Source organism: Coenobita brevimanus, chromosome 72 (genome assembly GCF_032717465.1).
Source record: "Coenobita brevimanus isolate Jiangsu-jjx chromosome 72, ASM3271746v2, whole genome shotgun sequence".
In the NCBI taxonomy this organism is placed as follows: domain Eukaryota; kingdom Metazoa; phylum Arthropoda; class Malacostraca; order Decapoda; family Coenobitidae; genus Coenobita; species Coenobita brevimanus.
The window spans coordinates 18,109,523-18,126,967 of record NC_137025.1 but is presented as its reverse complement, the minus strand read 5'-3'; the positions used below and the strand labels follow the sequence as shown (position 1 = coordinate 18,126,967).

At 42.8% G+C, this 17,445-nt stretch overlaps 1 protein-coding gene across 1 annotated transcript in view; it reads left to right on the top strand.

The window, feature by feature from the left end:
- LOC145407060 (uncharacterized) overlaps positions 1-17,445 on the top strand; it is a 175,733-nt gene that overhangs the window by 135,922 nt on the left and 22,366 nt on the right. The window contains exons 9-10 of the mRNA XM_080278084.1: positions 3,476-3,592; positions 15,545-15,680. Of these exons, the coding sequence (XP_080134210.1) occupies positions 3,476-3,592; positions 15,545-15,680 (253 nt within the window). The remainder of the gene's footprint in view (positions 1-3,475; positions 3,593-15,544; positions 15,681-17,445) is intronic.

Below are 17,445 nucleotides of genomic sequence, written 5' to 3'. Positions count from 1 at the left end.
AACCTCCCCTACCCCCAGGGGGCATTTCGTGAGCAAACATTGTGATATACTATGATTTCTGTGTTTTTTAATACCTTGTGGGGGGAGGTCATAAGTCAATTTGCAGTATCTGTATATTGTCAGAATCATTTTCTTGCCAAGTAAATATAAGATTTAGTACTGATGGATCTTTAAGTCCTCTTTTTCTGATGTTTTCCTTTACATGCTGTTAGGAAAAACTCCTGCATAAGATCCAGGAGCTTTTAATCCCAACAGCTTTCATGGCTTCTTGCATGCAGAGTATTCCAGTTTATATTTGTATTGATATCTCCAGTTATTGTAATTCTTTAAGATTTCTCTTCCATTCTATGTAGTAATGTTCTTAAACCCTGAATTGTACTTGCTGCCAGGTCTTCATGTTCACCTCTGTTTGTTTTGGTTGGCATGTATAAATTTGCCACAATTACTTTCCTTTCAGATGTGTTAATCTCCAGTGCAATCAGTTCTACTTTTGAGGATATATCTGTTTTTATTTCTTTGACTTATAGATTTTTCTTTATTAAGATTATAATTCCTCCTCCTTTTCTTAAATATCTGTCCTTTCTCCATAGAAGATATTTCTTAAATATGTCTCTTCTCCCTAAGTTTAGGGTATCATTTGATATCTTTGGGGTTAATTTTGTTTCAGTTAGGTATAGTCTTATGTTAGACACCATTCCATTTGCATTTGAGTACATGAACTTAATCATCTTGTTTACATACTTGCCATAACTTGAGTCTGCTACCTTCCTCCTTTTTATTCCATGTTGATTATGTACCACTTTCATACCTGCGGTCCAATTACTTTGTAAAAAACGTACTCCTCTCTTCCTCTGCTCTTCCCCCGTTCTTTGTTTTTGCCTCCTCCATCTCTTTTAGTATTCCCAAGTCCTCTTGAGTTAGGCATCTTTTTATCCATACTTTTTTTAACCCGTGGATTGCGAGCCACAACTCATGCTGGGTAGTGTTGCGGTGCATGCCACAGCTCAGGCTGTGTTGGCCATGCTTCACTGCTGACTACTCAACCCCTACGCAAACTTACGCATGGCTTTATGCAAAGACAGAGAGAGAGAGAGAGAGATTTTGTTTCTTTTCACTAGGTGATGCCCTGGATGTTTATTTTCAAGTTTATAATAAACAAAACATTTTTTTATTTTTTCACTAGTCTTCTACGTAAACTTGTGCATGGCCCCTCACAAAGATGGAGAGAGATTATTATTATTATTATTTTTTTTTTTCACTAGATGATGCCCTGGATGTTTATCTTCAAGTTTATAATAAATAAAAACTAAAAAAAAAAAAAATCATTTTTTGCTCACTGTGGGGTGTGATAAAACAGGGTAATTGTGCAATCCATGGATTTAATTCCTCTTTTTCCATGAGTTTTTTTGCATTTTTTAGTATATCCTCCATAGTTTTCACACTCTGGAAGGTTACTTTCAGTGGCCTTGACTTTTCTCTCATATTTCCCTAGCCTTTTGTGTTTCTCTGTGTCTTTACAGATTTCTTTGGATACTTCCTTCAATATGCTCATTATATTTGCCATCTTTTTGTCTCTTGAAATTTTGTTTTTTATTTGTTAATCATCTATACCAGTGATTAATATAGATTTGTTAATATTTCCTGAATCTTTGACCAGTTCTGGGGTGTTCTGGATTATTTTTTTTCATTTCCTTTCTAATACTTTTTCCTTCGACTCTTGTTTCTAAGTCATTCCTTACTTTCACCATTTCAGCATACGTAGTTTCCACAATTTCTTTTTAATTTTGCATCACTTCATTCACCTGGGTTACCTTCTCTTCAGTGTCACTGCTTTGGTCTGTTTGACTGCTTGCTTGCCTAATTGTCTCTGTATCATTACTGAACTCCTCCATAATACCCTCATGGTAGTAGTAGTAGTAGTAGTTGTTCCCTAGGCGGTCTGGCCGAACAGCCCTGAGTCCCTTAGGAAGGCCATGGCCGAGACTGGGCCTTCCCACATGTTCTGTGATGCTACTAGTAGAGCATCTGATATCTTTATTACTGTTGAGACTGTGGACCTGGGCAGCTTTAGGATCTCAGCGATCTTGCTTACACCCTAACCCTCCTTATGGCAAAATGTCCAATTTCACATCAAGGAAAAGGCCATAACTTGCCCTTTTAGCCTTGCCCTTGGCAGTAGCACCATGCTTTCCACTGAGGTTGGCATTAAGCGTGGTTTTCAATTTATGAGTTCCATTTATTTCACACACAAAAAGTTATCTCTTGATATAATACCACACGCAACATCATTCGTTGTGTACTTGCAGTGTCTGTTAGTTGGTGATAATGATGGTGTTTTAGTGGCCTTACGCAAGCAAGTAGGTTAGGTGACTTGGAGAATGCAAGGAAGATGATCACAGGTACAGGACACATTGACGAGTTGACGAGTGAGACAGGGTCTTCAAAGGGGTGGTACGTAGGAGTCTTCCTGCGTGGAGGCCTGGGATGGGGGTTCTGCACATGTAAATATTAGGTGGCCATCATGGGTCAAACATCTGACTGTTGGCTTGCGTACATGATTACGTCAGCACAGGGTTTGCAGCCCACCTCTCACCGAGGCAACACCTCCACCACTGTTCCCGGCGGGACCAGCTCTCCACAGCAGCCGTACCAGGCGAGCGTCGGGCCTGTCCTACCATCTGAGGGAGTGCCCTGGTCGGTCCACCAGGAGGTCGAGGCTCCTCCGCCCTCTACTACCCGGCCGACGACCCTCCCTCCGCCACCACCAGGACCTGAGTTGTGCCCTCGTGACGACCGGGACTGGGCCTCGCTTCCACCTGCTGCTGCTGGGGAGCTGGGCGAGCATCCATCGCCCTTTCCACCAGGGGCAAGGGGGTTGAGGGCAGTGTCGGGGTGGTTCCCCATCTTAGCACTTCGTCGGCGCCCCCTCCATCGGCGCCACGTATTCCACCGTGCTTCAGCCGTCCCGCCCTGCCCTCCTTGGCCATCATCGTGTGTGCCAGTTTCCACCTAACTACCGCGCCTTCCCCTGCCCTTGTTCACCTCCTCGTCAACCTTCGTGCCAGCCCAGCCACGCTCTCACTGGAGAGCTATCATCTGCAACTTTCCTGACGGGCTCTTTGTTTGCCCGTGCCCCACCAAGTGTGGGACAAATATTACACAACACAACAACAGCACAGGGTTCTTGTAAGTTGCTATCACAGATATCTTTCAGGTGAATTTTTAGATCATTTTGCCATCATTATTGCAAAATTAGGTCTGACTTACTGTTCATCGTTATAGCAATCTATCACATAGCGAACAAACATATAGTGAGGCCTGACTGTACTGAGTGAGGTACTGGCTGCAGTGATGGTTATAATGGCTAAGATAGTGACAGTAGTAGTAAAACAACCAATAAAACGAACAATATTGAAAAATATGATGGTGGCAACAGTGGAAGTATGTAGAAGTAACCATGTGTGTTTCTTCCCAGAGTGGTGAAGTTGAGGAGCGTTGTGAGGTTGGTGAGGGGGTACGTTGCCTGGACGTAGCCTGGGGACAGCTCTTCATTGGTACCGAGGGTGGATGTGGTGCTCGATGGAATTTCAAGGTGAGTATTCAAGTTCACTTTTGAAATACAGTGCATACAGCTTAATGTTCTTTGTTTTTACTCCTCATAGGTTCTTCCTTTCTTTTTTTCTTTCTTATTACAAAACATGCCTGCATATCTCCTCTGTGTTCTGCTATTAAAATGTGTCGGTGTATTGTTGTTTACAGTTTACCCCCATTGGTCCAAGGATTCCAGTCACTTTATTCTTGTTATTACCAGATGCTATTATTCAGATTAGGAGAGTACTGCACTAATTGTTGTTATTCCCCAGTCTGCCTGACCAAGCAGAACTCTTGACCTCAGATAAGCAACTTCTCCTATGGGTTTGTTCCATAGGTTCCCTACATCATTTATGTTGCGTCTGCATGTGCTGTGTGGTGGTGTGTTTGTATATTATGTTGGCTTTACTGGTTCTGCAAGCAGGGCATGTTCATTTCATTTTGTGTATAAAGGCTCCAACATGCTTGCATGTTTCAGCCTTGGTCACCTAAAGCTCTCCATGCTGCCCAATCTTTGGCATCCTCCCTATTTAGTCCCTTGTCCCTGAGGCCACATTCTATGACCATGTACCAGGTCTTTTTCGGTCTGCCTTTCACAACTGTACCCCCAGTGTTCCTGCTTCTCACTTTGTCTGTACCCAGTTGTCATCTCCCATCCTCTCCACATGCCCAGACCATCTCATTCTACCTCTCCTCATCACAACAGCAGTACACTCCTGTTCCATCCTTCCTCTTAACTCTTCCATCTTAAACCTAGCTCCCCCAGGCCTCTCATTCAAGGACACATTGCACATGCATCTAATCATTGTCATTTCTGTACATTTTAGCCTGTGAATATCTTCTTCCTTTACTGCCGGGGTCTCATTACCATACCATTTGGGGGAGGTGGTGGGTGAACTGGTAGAGAGGTGGCCTGCAGTCCTAATGGACCCAAGTTCGAATCCTGGCTGGGGGAGGGGACAGTTTAAGGATTTGAATTTCATTAAAGCAGCCTTTACTGATCTGCCAGAAGGCCCGCCGACATGTCATAAAAATACCTCTGCTAATACCAGTACACCAGTCCTGTATGAGACAGCCCTAGCATGTATTCGATATGGACAGTGGGTGTTAGCACCGAAGTGGTGACATGTGGAGGTGTATGGAATATAGGAGGACTTCTGGGCCTTGGGAATGGGTTGTGAAGCCTATGCCCAGAGTCGGACACATAAAAAAAAAAAAAAAAAAAATACAGCATTACACTCCAAACACATGTCGCGTATAGAGATCCCTTGGCACAGAGGGAGAGCCATCTCGGTATCAGGAGAGGCAACTACACCCAGAACTTCCTCCACCTACTCTTACCCGAGCCACAGAGTTAGCTCCTGCCCCACCTCCAGCACATTTAATCATTTCATTTCGTTTTTGAAGGCTCCAACATGCTTGCATTCGTCGGCCTTGGTCATCTAATAGTGGCTGTCCATGCTGCATGATCCTTGGCAGCCTCCCTGTTCAGTCCCTTAACCCTGAGGTCACACTTAATGACATCGTCCCATGTCTTTCTCAGTCTGCCCCTCGCAACCCCACCCCAAATATTAACACTTCTCTCCTTCCTCACCCAATTATCATCCCCCATCCTCTCCACATGCCCAAACCATCTCAGTCTACCTCTCCTCATCACAATACCAATACACTCCAGTCCCATCCTACCTCTCAACTCTTCCATCGTAAACCCAGCCCCCCAGGCCTTGCCCGCACGGACGCACTGCACATCCACCTAATCATTGTCATTTCTATACGTTTGAGCCTGCGAATATCCTCTTCCTTTACTGCCCAGGTCTCACTAACATACAGCATTACACTCCTAACACATGCTGCATACAAAGACCCCTTAGGACGTAGGGAGAGTCCTCTCAGTGTCAAGAGAGGCAACAGCTCCCTGAACTTCTTCCAACCACTTCTCATCCTAGCCACAGAGCTAGCTCCAGTCCCACCTCCAGCACTTAACATGTCTCCCAGATAACAAAACTCTTCCACACACTCAAAAGACTTACCAACAAGGTCAGTTCTTTCCCGCCTGACAATCTCCACCTGCACTCCCCGACACACCGCACACATAAAATCAGCATTATCTTGCAGTCTACCTCTGGTACCACTACGTCTCTTGTGCACTCATTTATTTCAAACACTGCACAAGATGGATTTACTTCCCATGCCCTTGTGGCAAACTGCACATGGCCACTCTCCCTCGTCTTTGACTGTACCACCACCAACCCTAGATATCATCACTTTTGTTTTATCTGCATTTACCCTTAAGCCCTTGTGCCCCATACCATCTCTCCACTTCCTAAGTCTTTTCTCCGCCTCCCTTTCATTCACTGCAATCAATGCCAAATCATCAGCATACAACATCTCCCACGGGAGTCCGTTTCTGAAGTCATGTGAGAGGGCTTCAAATACCATGATAAACAACATGGAACTCAAAACTGACCCCTGATGCACACCAACATTAATGGAAAACTCATCATTCAAATCTCCATTCACTTTTACCTGGGTGCAAGCACCCACATACATGGCCATAACCACCCTAAACAGCCACTCCTCCAGGCCAAGCTTTCTCATTGCCCACTTCACCACCTCTCTAGGGACTCTGTCAAAGGCCTTTTCCAAATCAACAAAAACAAAATACAGATCCCTTCTCCTACCAATATATTTTTCCTGAAGCTGTCGAACAATGAATATGGCATCAGTGGTCCCATTACCTGGCATAAACCCAAACTGCATCTCATCAATATTCACTCTTTCTCTAATCATACCTTCTAAAACTCTCTCCATTACCTTCAATATCTGATCTAAAAGCTTTATACCTCAATAATTTCCTCTTTAAAGGGCATCATCCTTCCCTTTGTACACATTTATAATTACACACTTCAACCAATCATCTGTAACAACACACTCGTATATAATCATAATTATCAGGTCAGTGACTAACCTCACCCCTATATCTCCTGAGGCCTTCAACATTTCGGCAGTCAACCCAGACACACCTACTGCCTTCCCCACCTGCATCCTGCCTCTTGCCTCCCTCACAGTAGCACCGTCAATGAAAGGCCAATGGCCAAACACTGGATCTGCTGGCTCCAAACCTTCCGTCCCAGTCAAACTCCACATTCAACAGCCAGCTATAATGCTTTCTCCATGCATTTTTAATATCCCCACTCTTCTCCACTACCCATGCTTCATCATTCTTCACACATTGCTCACCTATAATATCCTGATTATCGCTCTTCATCTGATTTGCCACCTTAATTATCATAGTTTTCCATTCCCCATGATTTAGGTTATTAAGTAAAAGGCTCTGTGACTCAGACGTCGCCCTGCATACCTCTCTTCTAGCCCTACGCTTGGCATAGGACTAGAAGAGGGGTATACAGGGTGATGTCTGAGTCACAGATCAAAACTCCTCCACACACATGAGACTCACCAGGAAATTCAGTTGTATCACACATCTCAGCCTCTATATGCTCTCCCTGACACACCACACACACGAAATCAGCATTATTTCACGGCCAGCCTCTAATACCACTGCATCTCGTATGCACTTACCACAAACACTGCACAAAATGGAGTTGTGTCTCACACGTTTGTGGCAAACTGCCACCCTCATTTGTTTTTACTTTTCAGATTTACTTAATTCACTGCTTTTGACTATGACCTGTTCTTTTTTGTTAATCTAACATGCATCTAGCACATTTTCATGCATTTTATGTTTTGTTTTGCCATGGTACGTATGAACTTTATACAGTAGTATCTAGTGGTAGGTGGTGGCAACCATCATCCAGTGCTGTTTACTTCTTCCTTACCCTTTTGCATTCTGTCTCTGTGTCTTCTCTTCCTACCTCTCCCTTTCCCTCCTGTCACTCTTTATTTTTCTTCTTTCCACGTTGGGTGGCTTTACACTTAGTGACATTCTTAATGCTTTCTTGTAACTGAGGAAACCATTTACAATGCTGGGTGGTGACCAGATAATGGAGTGATGTGGAGTTTGCTATGGTGCCCCTGGTAACTGGGTGGACAGATTCAATATCCAACCAAAAACCAAACCTCCACAATGTTCCCCATGCATCGCTGTCAGTGGCAAGGGAACATTGGTTCAATACATGGGTTGCCCTTCAAGAATGGATGTTTTCATGCCATTGATGGGTCTTCTTAGTCAGACAGACTGGTGTTGATAAACAACAATAACAACAACAGTATTATTTTCCCTATTATAAAATACAGGACAGTAGAACCTCACTGTAATGGACTAATCGGGGCCCAAGCCATTCCGACAAAGCGAAATTCAGATAGAAGCCACATCCGGACTTCCCCCCTCCTAACCCAGACTTTTTCCAATGTATCAGTCGTTAGTCCAGATCTCACCAATTGTTTTTAAACTGTTTTCATTACCATTGCAGCACTGTACTGTATTATACATTCACTACAATAATCAAATGGTATAAAATATAGAATAATACCACACTGTATGCAGATAAATTTGTCTTTTATTTACCTTATTCTGGTGAACATAGCTCAGGTGGTCAGGCAGTCAGGACTGCTTCTGGCTTTATCGGACTTTTTCTGATATACATTTAGTCCGGTAACTCCTTGATTCCGATAAAAGCGAATTTCGGTCTATTGAAGTCCGTTATATGGAGGTTTTGCTGTACATCCCTTTTCCACTCAACTTTCTCAAGCACCTCATTTGTACTCAACAGTACACTCAAACCTTGAGCAACACAGTTTTAAAGTTACGCAGTCACCAACTCTGTGACAAACCTCGAGTAATACGGGACTTGTCTCAAAGTAACGTGGTTCGTTCCTGTGCATTGATGTCACGTGCCTGGTTCGCTACAATTGGCTACTCCACTTGCCTCACATCATACATAGTGGGCTTGACTTGACTTCCACAGTCACACTCAGAGCTGCCTTATGGTAGGATGTTGTCTGCTAGCTCGAGGGGGGGGGGGGGAATTGATGATTCTGTTGGAATGCCATGACATCACTTCCAGGGCAGTTGGAAAAATTTTGAATTTTCTTCTGAGGTCCTCTGTAGGGGTTGATTGTGTACCATGTTAAATATAAATGAGGTATGATGTGCTTTAACATTTTTTTACTCATCACCGTAATTTGACATACATGATAAAGTGTATGTGGATGGCTTGGCATTAACTGTTGAGGAGAGGGTGTCCATTCTAGGAGGCCATTCCTGTCTGTACCATGGCAGAGTACAGTGCCTTATGTGTTGACCTTCATATTCCAATATATACAACATTTGATACTGCTGTATGGCAATACATTGACTTACTATATACACGTTTTCTGTGCATCGTTTGGTCGCAGCATATTTTCTGCTGTGAATGTTAAGATGTAACTAAAGCTTCCAGTACACAGACAGTTCCAGTTGCATGATTGCCTTGAATTACGTTCATCTATCTGTCTATATACAGTACCCGGGCAGCCGGGCTGCTTTCCCCCAAAGAAGGGGGGTAGCCGAGACAGGACAACGCACTCCCAATTTACTCATCCACACACATACATTTACTTATACTTACCCCCAACAGGAGAAGGGACAGATCCTCACTGCACCACACCGCATGAGGGTCAACTGCACAGTGCAGTCAGCGATATGTGCAGCAGGGCCCAACAGCAGAGCTGGGATTTCCCTGCCACATCATAAGTGACCGATCCCCTTACCCGCACCTAACGTGATCAGCTGATCAGACCAAATGCGGGAGAATATCCCCTCGAGGCCGCATCACCAACTTCTCTCCAGTCATCCCTATCACACGCAGCCACTCTTCCATGCTCTACAGACATCCTTCTCGCATCTAATGCACACTTCACACTGTCCATCCATCCTATTCGTGGTCTTCCTCTCAGCCTTACACCTGTCACATCTGATCCAGTTTTTTTTTTTTTTTTTTTTTTACTCCAGTTGCTGTTCATCCATTCTCTCCATATGCCCAAACCATCGCAACACTCTCTGTTCATCTTGTTCAGCCATCTCCTGCACAACTCCAGTTCTCCTTCACATTTCATCATTTCTCACTCGATCCATACGCGTCACTCCACGCGTACTCCTAAGACACCTCATCTCCATTACGTTCAGACTCTTCCTATCCGCTACACCCATATTCCATGTTTCAGCCCCATATAATGCAGTCGGTACTACTACATCCTTATGCAACCTTCTCTCTACATCCGTTCTAAGTGAATGACATCTAAACACTTTTTTCGTTCCTCCCAGCAGCTTTCCTACTTCATTCATTCTAAACTTCACCACTACAGCTATTCTTCCATGCACAGCAACATGTGACCCTAAATACTTAAAACACTTTACCTCCACCAGCAATTCACCATTCAGAACTACATTCATCTTCCTACCATCCACCAACTTTGTACACTTCAAAACTTTGCTCTTATTTTCATTGATTCTCAATTTCCTCCTTTCACACACCCTTCCAAACTCCTCTTCCAACTGTTTCAATCTGTCCTGTAAAACAGCCACCAATGCGATATCATCTGCAAACAGCAGCTGATTCAGATTTCACTCTCAGCCATCAGCATTCACCAGACTCAAACTTCCATCTAACACTTTTCCATTCACCTTCCTTTCAATATCATCCATATAAATATTAAACAACCAAGGTGACATCACATGTTCCTGTTGCAGTCCCACTCACACAGGAAACCAATCACTCACAGTATTTGCCACTCGTACACATGCTCTACAATTTGCTTAAAGACTTTTCACTCCTTTTAACAACCTACCATCTAGTCTATACAATCTCAGAACAGACTTCACAGTAGGCAAAAATAGCAGATATTATTGTTTCTTATGCACACCAGCCTGACTTTTCCAGCATTTGTATGTCACATACATACATACATATTGTACATACATTATCTAATCGTGTGTTGCCCCATGAGGAGCGTAGGAGCCTGGGGCTAGGCAAATTGGTCCTGGCATTTAAGATGAGAGTGATCAGCCTCACACATCCCTGAATGGTTTTACGTGAGCAGTAAACTCCAGCCACCCATTGGATATGAACCGACACTGGCTCAGTCTGGTTGGAGCACTTTAATTACCCACTAAACCACCATGTGCCATACTCTGGTTACCATTTGACTTGTCACCCAGTGTAGAGTCACCCATAGACAGAAGGAAGAGGAAAGAAAGAAGAAAGGAAGAGAGGAAAGGGCAGCCACCTGAAAGCAGGATTACATTGAGTTGAGTGGATGGTGAGTGCCCCCACCTACACAGCTACATATTACAGTGAAAGTCCCATTATGCGGCACCTACGGGACCGGGCCAATGCCGGGAAATTGGATCTGCCGAATAATAAAAAAACCTACCCACTAAGTACCTTATATGTATAGGTGAACACTATCACCACCACTTACAGTATTACAAATGTGTTTGGAGAGTACTGTATGCTGTACTGTATGATACTGTACAGTACTGTAATAAATACAGTACTGTACGTGAATCTGAAATATATATAAATTAGTGAGCATATACAAGTGTAATGACACAGTAGGCCTAAAAGTCACTAATAACACTTCCTGAAGGCTGAAATTATATGGAATATTACCTACCAGATCATTTGTATGGTGAACAGTCATCACTACTTATATTATTACAAATGTGTTTGGAGTTCTGTGTACAGTACTCTCTCCAAACACAAAATAAATTGCAGTAGTTAGAAAAATACGTATAATAAACTGGAGGAGTATGTTGGATAAAAGTTAAACGTACATTTAGCGCTCATTCTATTGTTCGTTTTTGTGTTTATTCGTGAAAGGGAGAATATTGATGCAAACAGTAATGTATTCTATTAATCCTTTAACCGCGGGCATTGTTTTGCCCCGACTGGCCTCTCCCGCAGGGGTTCCAGCCAAAATGTAAACAAACTTTAAACCTTTATAACTCTGCACAGAATAAATCTAGAGCGAAAAATAAGGTACCATTAGAAAGTACTAACCTTCGGCTTTGCATTGATGTAGGTTTCATGATTTCGTTGACTATCACTGGATGGGCAGTGCCATTAGAAGTGAGCAATCTAAAATCACTATTTTTCGCTCACACACCATTACCTTCGCTCACACACCATTACCATATGCCAACCTCATTCCGATAATAATACTATAAACATATATGAATGCTGCACATATGATAAACACCCACTCTGTGTTCACTGAGGCAGGTAAAAGGCACTGTAATTGCCCGCACTTCACTGCCACATCAGCGGTGTTGTAATCACTATTTTTCGCTCACACACCATTACCAAATGCCAACCTCATTCTGATAATAATACTATAAACATATATGAACACTGCACCTACGATAAACACCCACTCTGTGTTCACTGAGGCAGGTAAAAGGCACTGTAATTGCCCGCACTTCACTGCCACATCAGCAACGTTGTCACTCACTCAGCTGGACAGATACTGATGCATTTTTGGTCAGGGGTGTGGTGGGGGGCCCAGGGGGTGGGAGGTGGGGGTCGGCTGGAGTGAAAGAACTTAATAGCTACTCTCCCTTGAAACAATTGGCGCACGGAAAAAACGCGGGGTATTCAAAATATTCACAAACATTCGAGAATGACACCCGCGGTTTGGTCCAGTTTTTGCAATGTCATTCTGGGATGACACCCGCAGTTAAAGGGTTAACCCCTTAATAACCCCCGGCGTTGAACAACCCTTTACAGTACCGGTGTAAATGAGGTTGAGTTAGTGTGAGCTATAAAAAACTGTGAACAATTACGTGAAGGGAATGAAGGTCACTGGTATGTTTACACAACTCTACGCTACGATCCCAAGCAGTCAGGTGGTTGCTTAATCTCATATGTTTTTGCCCATTTGGTAAATACATCGTAACTTTATGAATTCTTCCGTGAATCATAGCAAATCATAGCATGGGTTTAGGAAGCTAAAAATACACATTGCTATGTGCGCCAGACAATTCTCTTCACATCTTTAAGAACATTAAATGGAAGAAATTTCATCCACCTTTGAGTATGTAGTGTAAGTTTCTTCCATTCTCCTGAAATAAATTTATTTTTGTAAAATATGTAAAGAGAATCGTCTGGCGCACCTACCTATGCATTTATTAGCTTCCTAAATCTAGGTTATGATTCACTATGATTCATGGAAGAATTCATAAAGTTACGGTGCATTTACCAAATGAGCAAAAACATCTGAGACTAAGCGACCGCCTGACTGCTTGGGATCATAGCGTAAGAGTCGTGTAAACATACTAGTGACCTTCGTTCCCTTCCCATAATGGTTCACGGATTTTTATAGCTCACATTAACTCAACCTCACTGACACTGGTACTGTAAAGTGTTGTTCAATGTCAGGGGTTATTAAGGGGTTAATGGAATACATTACTGTTTGCATCAACACTCTCTCCCTCTCTCACATATAAACACAAAAATGAACAAAAGTATGGGCGCAAAATGTACATTTAACTTTCATCTGAAAGACCTTACTAATTCATATTCCTCCAGTTTATTTTATATATTTTTCTGACTTCAGGTTAGGTTAGGATTGGTTAAATTGTTAGGTACAGTTAAACTCGGTTAGGTTAGGTTTAGTTAAACACATAGGACAGTCCCTTCCACCATTATGGCGAGGAATGAAAGAGCTGTCACAGCCGTGCAGCTACAGACAACAGGGAAACAGATTTAACAAGCAATATTTATTTATGGGTAATCAATACAGTATCAGTGGTTCATGGCCTACGCAATTACTGGTATATATCATTTTCAGGAAGGCATCAAGAATTAGCAAATATCAAGAATTAACGAGGGGGCTTGGAACGTAACCCTCTCTAATTTAGGGGGGGGGGGGGGTTACTGTACTGTATGATACTGTGCAGTATTGTAATCAGTACAGTTACCTGAATTTGATAAACATAGAAACTAGTGAACATATACAAATGTAATGAAACAGTAGGCCTACAAGTCACAGATAACACTTCCTGAACAGCCGAGATGATTCCAAACGTCTGCCGAACATTCAGAGACTTTCATAATTGGGCCTATTTCTCAAAACTGCCGAAATTTCAGATCTACCGAACAATCAGCTGGCGAATAATTGGACTTTTTCTGTATATTACTAACATAACATATCAGACCACTTCCTACTGTAATTACATAATATTTATAGGGACGCTATCTTTTCTCTCACTAAACAGCATTGGAAGAAATCAGTTTAATTTTATATTCCCATCAGTTTTCATAATTATATTGCATTTAGAAATGGTATTGCCTCATTCCTGCAAATGCTTTTTTTTTTTTTTTTTTTTTTTTTTTTTTTTTTTTTTTTATACTGTTGCAGTGTATCTTACCTGTTTGTGATGATACTAATTCATAATAAAAATGGGGAGTAGACATCATGGTGGAATGTGACAGCATAACATATGACGGAAAAACAGCAATCCTGGTCCCTCTCCCACTTCACCCTTGCATCTCATCGAGGTCTAGCCACATTACTGTGATGTGGATTTTTATGTTTTCAATTGTTGAGAGAGGTCATTGACCCTTAGCTATGACAATGTTGTTGGGGGGGTGGGGGGAGAGTGCCAGAGAGATACACATCATCATCATACTAGTACGCAGCCTAACTTTTGTTACTGTTATGTTAATATTCTTTAATTGTCCTGTGTTATGTTGTTCTAGTGATTACATGATTGTGGGTGTCAGTTAAGGTCATTCAAGTGGAATAGGATGGGCAGAAGGGGAAAAGTTTGACAATTTAAAAGTGACCAGGTTGAGGTAACCCTTTGGTGTTTATGGGTGCAGTGCAAATTTCGTGCACTTGTTGCCATTTGATGCAGGCTGTGGTTACGCACATTTCAACTGCCCTTTACCATTTGACGCCAGTTGCATTGAACGAAATAGCCCCTGTTTTTTTGGTTATGGAATGACCGCATCCATTTCTAGGCAAGAACAAAGAACTACTTGTGTCCCCATGTAGTCCTCCACCACGGTCAACCCACCTCGCACCCAGCATCGCCCAACTGCCCCAGTCAGTGTGCTACAAGCCTTGCTTGAGTGTAACATTATTTCCTTTTGTGCTTTGTAAGATCTGCCCAAATTGACCTACAGTAATTCTTTATACAATAAAATGTAGCCAATAAATTCCCTATAACTTTTTCTCGGTAACATTTACCATCATAAAAATTATATTTCTGTGTTTCACTCTCATCTTAAATGTCGGGACCAACTGCCTAGCCCCGGGCTCCTACGGTTCTCATGGGGCAATATAGGATTGGATGATGGATGGATGGATGAGAAAAACTGAAAAAAGTGAAGTAAAAAAAATAAATTAAGTTATAATTTACATTCAACTGATCATTTTTACAACACCATAAGCAGGTACTTTTATTCAGGATTACAGTGAAAAAAAATTACGATTATCGAAGCATAAATAAAGGTGTGAGGATAAAATGTTTATGAACTAACGAGTGTGCGGGAATAGCACGGTGACGGGGAATCTCTCAGTGTGTGGCCTTGGAAGCCCAGGACATGTGTCCCAGGTACTCACTTTCAGTTGGACGCAGCCTATGTCGATTGGTAACAAGAGGGTCACTGCAAGTGTATATGCAAACTTGTTGTTTGAGCAATGTGGTTCTGAGTACCAGGGCCCATGTTAGTCTGTAATTACCACGTTACTTGAGGTTTGAGTGTACTTCCTGCTTTCCCTTCATATCCTCTTCAGTATCAGAAGTGATTGTGTTATGTTCTTTCTCTCCAAACTGTATTACTATACACTTATTTTGTTTCCTTTCACATACAGTTTTCTTTTTATTTAAACTTTTAAAAAATCACTCACCATCTTTTTAAAAATAAACAAGTGATTTGTAAGACAGAGCTTGTGCTACAATTGAAATATTTAATAAAGATTTCAGGTAGTCTTTTATCTCCAGGACAAAAGTGTACGAGAGAGTGTGCAGTTCTGTGGTCAAGCTGTGACCAGCCTTCGCGCCATGACTGAAGGGGGCCGTCGTGTCCTTCTGGTTGCTGCGAAATCCACTCCACTTATGGTTCGTGATGCTATGACAGGTCAGTAGCAGGCATGGGACTGAAACAAAACCTCAGGGCTCAAAGTCGAGACCAAGGCTTTCAGAAAACCACAGGGTCGAGGCTTAGGCCGAGACCTACCTATTTCAGTGGTCCTCGAGGACGAGACCTATTATAGGAGTCCTCATGAGGCCTAGGCGTGTGTGTGTGTGTGTGTGTGTGTGTAGATAGATAGATAGATAGACACACAGTAAATATACCGTATATACAGTACCCTCGCATCCAGTATGGTATTTTTGTCAGACAGTACTGCCGTACTGGACTAAATCCGTACTGGACAAACAACAGACCTTATGAGAAAAATGAATAATGTCAGACAAGCCTTGAAAAAGTCCCCCTGAATTCAGCCTAACTACGTTTTGACACAACTAAGATTTTACCAACCTTTAAGGTGAGTGGTGATGGACTTGGGGGGGGGGAAGGAGGAGGGGTATCCAAGGCTGTAGGAGGTCTTACTGACCCCCTGGAGGAGTCTCATCAGGATCCTGAGGAGGCCTCTCTGCCTCAACCTCCCTCATAAATCTCTCTTATAGTAGCCGCAGCGAGAAATGAACGCTGTGGTGGGGCAGCCGGGATGACCTGGGATTCCCCCACTGTAGCCATATCCACATGTCACCGACCATCGGCCACCGCTGCAGCCCCGCTCCATGATCCTTACCCTGTCTCTCTGGCTTTCTCTTTCTCTCTTGGTTTCTATATAAACTGGTGTATTTCCGAAACTAATTATGAAATTATTATGACTTTTGTTCCACACCACCACTGAGGTAAAAATCAAGGAGAGTTTTCTGTATAAAGGTTTCCCCCCCCTCCTAAATGTGGCATATGAGCGGGGGAGTGCGGCCTTGCCGATACCTCCGCCTGACCTATAATTATACACTCGCCAGAACTGACCTGCCCTCAGACAAGGGGGGGGAAACCTTTATACAGAAAACTCTCCTTGATTTTTACCTCAGTGGTGGTGTGGAACAAAAGTCATAATAATTTCATAATTAGTTTCGGAAATACAGCAGTTTATATAGAAACCGAGAGAGAAAGAGAAAGCCAGAGACACAGGGTAAGGATCATGGAGCGGGGCTGCAGCGGTGGCCGATGGTCGGTGACATCCTACCTCTATGGCCGGTGACATGTGGATATGGCTACAGTGGGGGAATCCCAGGTCATCCCGGCTGCCCCACCACAGCGTTCATTTCTCGCTGCGGCTACTATAGTCACACACTGACATCGTCGTCTTCGTCATCAGGGGGAAGTGCAATACTGCAATGTGACTGGAACATGACACGAGTCACAAGGAAGGCGTACTGGACTGGCGCAGCAGTACGGTACTAGGGAAACGTTCCTCAGTGTTTGTGATCTTCCTGCGCTCGGGAGGGTAATATGCTGGACACAGCACGTCAGTACTAGAGAAGAACTCTTCGGATTTGGTCCACTTTGGGTGGCTGATCCGTACTAGCCCAACAAATCTGTATTACAGTAGTGAATAATTTTATTTTTTTGCCAACCGTACTGGACGAGAATAGTACTGGACAAACGCATACTGGACGCAAGGGTATTGTATACATATACTGTATAAATAAATAAATATATATATATATATATACTGTATATATATATATATATATATATATATATATATATTATATAAATATACAGTAGAACCTCTCTCATTCGGACTATATGGGGGGAAGGGTTGTCCAAATTAGCAGATTGTCCGGACCATCAGGGTAATCTCCAGTTCATACCAAAAACT